Below are 5,000 nucleotides of genomic sequence, written 5' to 3' on the forward strand. Positions count from 1 at the left end.
TGATGAGCGTGCTGTTAAGGGGCGTTTGCTGCTGCTGGGGTGACAGGTATGTGTATGGATGTGTGTGTGTGTGTGTGTGTGTGTTTGAACTGTGGCATGATGAACACATTGCTGGGAGGCGTGTCCCTCTCACAGGGGAAGACATGGTGTGTGTGTGTGTGTGTGTGAGAGCAGTGTGCACACTCAAAGCCACTCTTATGGCCTGTTTCTGAGCCTTTGAACATTACAGTCTGTTCTACAGCTCTGTGCTTTACATTTTTGTGGATAACGTTGACGCGTCGTTTGTGTTTCATCTTTTCATCTTCATGTAAAATAATTTTTAACAAAATAAGATGTATTACACACTTCTCCCTGTGTCACTCCTTCCTCTGTCTCTTTCTTCTTTCTCACATTTCTCTCTCTCCATCCATTCATCTCTCTCTCTCTCTCTCTCTCTCTCTCTCTCTCGTCTCCCCACATCTGTTTCTAGCTCCATCTCTTTGTATCTCTATCTATCCAGTTTATCTTTCTCGCGCTTTATCTCTCTTCTTTCTTTCACAAATGGATCAGTGACATGGCCGTGGGCTGCAAGCCAGAGTGCATCCTCCTGTAATTAATCATGTTAATAATTATTAATAATCAATTCATTATTATTTAGCAGCCTGACTAGAAGCACATTTCGTTATCCTTCTCTACCTCTTCTTCCTATTGTGACTCCTGCTTCTTCTTTGTCCTCTCAGTCTTTTCTTTTTTCTACCTCTTCTCGCACACTCTGCTCTCCCTCGTTCTGTCTGTTTCATGGTCAGTCCCTCATTTTCTCTCACCTTATTATCCTCCCCCTTTTAGTTCTCTATCCCTCTGGTTTTTATTCACAAATTAAAATGATTTCTGTAAGAGGACGGAACGGGTCAGTGTCCGTGTGTCACCTCTTACATGAGGTGTTAGTATTGTGTAGTAGTGTACAGTAGTGTACTGGTCTGCCATGCAATGGAACTTCTGCAGAACTTTAAACACACAACTGAACATTTTTATATAAACACACCCCTCTCGACCCGAGCGTTCAGACACTCGCTATTGCGGTTGTGTCCTATTTCCCCCACAATCTCCCCCTCAGTAGGCTGCGGGTAATTACATGCACACAGTGAATCAACGGGCATGATGCCACATACCTGCACTTCACATTTCTGTGTGTGTGTGTGTGAGAGAGAGAGAGAGAGAGAGAGAGAGAGAGAGAGAGAGAAAGAGAGAGAGAGAGAGAGAGAGAGAGGGAGAGACCCTCCAGCAGCTCATGCATTATTCATAAGGGCTGGAGCAGCATGTGGGTGGAGTTTGGGGCAATGTTGCCATGGTAATTAGCAAGTCCACACCATCTGTTTCTAACTTGGAGGATGTCCACACACACACACACACACATACACACACACATACACACACACATACACACACACATACACACACACACACACACACACACGCAAACACACACGCACACACACACGCACACACACACACACACAGCAAATACATAACTTTTTCAGTGCATGCTTCCACATATATACACACATACTAATAAATGGATAAATAAACACACTCACACACACACACAGATTCATTTTTATAAAGAAAATGAATTGATTTGAATAAACAAACACTAGTTAAGCACAACTTTAAAGGGCCACATTAAAACTGCATTAATTACCAGCAGCTATGTGCCATGAGAAAGTTCGATCCATGGCTGCGTCCCAAACCGATATTACTGCACTGAATATTACACACAGCCTGCAGTACTGACTAATAATCAATGTACTCTACAGTATCACACATCATCTCACTCAATACTGAACACACACTTCATACCTTGTTTATACTGCTACACAGTGATGTCATACTGCTACACAGTGATGTCATACTGCTACACAGTGATGTCATACTGATATACAGTGATGTCATACCGATATACAGTGATGTCATACTGATACAGAGTGATGTCATACTGATACAGAGTGATGTCATACTGATATACGGTGATGTCATACTGATATACGGTGATGTCATACTGATATACAGTGATGTCATACTGATTACAGAGTGATATACTGATACACGGTGATGTCATACTGATACAGAGTGATGTCATACTGATACACGGTGATGTCATACTGATACAGAGTGATGTCATACTGATATACGGTGATGTCATACTGATATACAGTGATGTCATACTGATACAGAGTGATGTCATACTGATACACGGTGATGTCATACTGATACAGAGTGATGTCATACTGATTCAGAGTGATGTCATACTGATATACAGTGATGTCATACTGATACAGAGTGATGTCATACTGATACACGGTGATGTCATACTGATACACAGTGATGTCATACTGATATACGGTGATGTCATACCGATATACAGTGATGTCATACTGATATACAGTGATGTCATATTGCTACACAGTGATGTCATATTGCTACACAGTGATGTCATACTGATACACAGTGATGCCATACTGATATACAGTGATGGCATACTGATACAGAGTGATGTCATATTGCTACACAGTGATGTCACACTGATATACAGTGATGTCATACTGATACAGAATGATGTCATACTGCTTTACAGTGATGTCATACTGATACAGAGTGATGTCACACTGATATACAGTGATGTCAAACTGATACAGAGTGATGTCATACCGATATACAGTGATGTCATACTGATACAGAGTGATGTCATACTGATACACGGTGATGTCATACTGATATACAGTGATGTCATACTGATATACAGTGATGTCATACTGATATACAGTGATGTCATACTGATATACATTGATGTCATATTGCTACACAGTGATGTCATACTGCTATACAGTGATGTCACACTGATACAGAGTGATGTCACACTGATATACAGTGATGTCATACTGCTGTAATCCTACTGCTATGTAGTGATGTCATATTTCTACATAATGATATCTTGTGTGTGTGTGTGTGTCTGTGTATGTGTGTGTGTGTGTGTGTGTGTATAATTCTCTACCTGCTGGTGGTTTGATGAGTGGGGGTGGAATCAGGGGAACTATGATTGGCATGCTCCCTTGCTCCTTGGCAACTGTCGTTGAGGAAGAGGAGGAGGAGGAGGAGGAGGCAGGGTTAGCAGGCATCTCCGTGGCGACGCTGTTACGTGATGTAGGAGTTGAAGAAGAGCTGTTGGCATGAGGAGGAGACGAGCTGCCCTCGGGCATCACCGCTTTTGGCAAAGAGTTTTCTGAAGGGGGGGGGCAGAGAGGTGAGAGCGCTCTTGATACAAACACAACTCTCTCTCCCTCCCTATTACACACACTCCACAAACACACACACACACACACACGTCACACCATCCCAAAAACACAAGACGGCAAATTTCCAAAAAGTCATTTGTCATGCTAACAGTGTACTCCAGCTGACAGGGATTACATCTAAATAAACGAGCTAATTAGCGCTGATTGTGTCTTTGCTAATCTCGCGTCTTGCAGCTTCATTCTCCAACAACAGCCCAGCATTCTAATCTGGACAACGGCAGAATGTAATTATGAGGAGGGTCCCGGGGCAGGCGTTTAGCATCACTGAGACGTCGCTGATTAGAGCAGCAACACGGCGCTCTTTAAACCCTGAGATCTGCTCTTTATGTACAAATGGAGACGAGAGGAGATTAGCTGAAAGTTGTGCTAATGTGCTAGAGCGCTAAGTTATAGGACGTGTCTCAGGATGAGATTTTACACCGTGTCAGGAAGTTGTCGCAGGTTCTTTAGACTTCCAGCTCCTTGTATTCTGTGTAATGTTTGCTCATTGTAACCCTCCTGCTAGCAGGCGGGCGCTGAGGTAAGCTGGAACATTCCGGTCATTAAACCTCGTTACTCTGCGTTTTAAAGTGATTCATGACACTCATTAATGATGTACGACGCTCACTGGATTTCTTTCGGATGCAAATTAAAGAAGGTTCTAGCAAAAGCGACTGTTTATCCGTTATCAGTAAGCCAAGATGTGTTCTGTGTCAGAAAGTTTACTAGTTCACAAACACGCTCACATTTATTATAAATTATAAATAAATTAGAAACAGACTTTACAGATTCACAGCAGAAGCAGAAGAATTATTTGATTTATTTGATCTGATTTGAATTATTATTCATTTTGATAAATTAATTCTTTTCTTCGTTTGCTTGATTATTTATTTATTTAATGCTAATATTTATTCATTCATTCATTCATTCATTCATTCATTCATCTTCTACCGCTTATCCGAACTACCTCGGGTCACGGGGAGCCTGTGCCTATCTCAGTGCCTGGACGGAGTGCCAACCCATCACAGGGCACACACACACACACACACACACTCTCATTCACTCACACACTCACACACTACGGACAATTTTCCAGAGATGCCAATCAACCTACCATGCATGTCTTTGGACCGGGGGAGGAAACCGGAGTACCCGGAGGAAACCCCCGAGGCACGGGGAGAACATGCAAACTCCACACACACAAGGTGGAGGTGGGAGTCGAACCCCAACCCTGGAGGTGTGAGGAGAACGTGCTCGCTAATATTTAATGTTAATAAAATGATTATAAAGACGTATTAGTTTTAAAAGTCACTTAAGAGGTATTTTAAAGGTAAATATATTGGTAACAAATAACTTTTAATCATTTTCTGTTGTATATCGTACCTTTTTCAGTCTTCGGTCCAAACTGTTCATATTATTTATGAATTTTTGAATAAAATTTGTGAAACTTTTTTAATTAAAAAAAACCAAAACACTAAAATTCAAAAAAGTCTAAAAGCGTCCATGTGAGCAGAAGCATGTTGTAAACTCGTCCACACAATCGGCACGGCTGCTCTCGGGACCTTATGCTCAGCTCTCACCTTTCAGGACGGAGATGTGCTGACGGATTTCTCCATCCGGATAGTTGCGAATCTCCAGATCGTCCGAGTCTCGCAGCTCCACTTTGTCGTAGCCGTACCACCCGAGCAGCTC

At 42.2% G+C, this 5,000-nt stretch overlaps 1 protein-coding gene across 2 annotated transcripts in view; it reads right to left on the minus strand.

Annotated features, from left to right (window-relative positions):
* sobpa (sine oculis binding protein homolog (Drosophila) a) overlaps positions 1 to 5,000 on the minus strand; it is a 40,015-nt gene that overhangs the window by 22,303 nt on the left and 12,712 nt on the right. For both annotated transcript variants that reach the window (XM_060871603.1, XM_060871602.1), the window contains exons 2-3: positions 4,889 to 5,000; positions 3,029 to 3,256 (exon numbers count right to left, since the gene is read on the minus strand). The exon at positions 4,889 to 5,000 is cut by the window's right edge and continues 24 nt beyond it. In XM_060871603.1, the coding sequence (XP_060727586.1) occupies positions 3,029 to 3,256; positions 4,889 to 5,000 (340 nt within the window). The remainder of the gene's footprint in view (positions 1 to 3,028; positions 3,257 to 4,888) is intronic.

This window comes from Tachysurus vachellii, chromosome 6 (assembly GCF_030014155.1).
Source record: "Tachysurus vachellii isolate PV-2020 chromosome 6, HZAU_Pvac_v1, whole genome shotgun sequence".
Taxonomy (NCBI): Eukaryota; Metazoa; Chordata; class Actinopteri; order Siluriformes; family Bagridae; genus Tachysurus; species Tachysurus vachellii.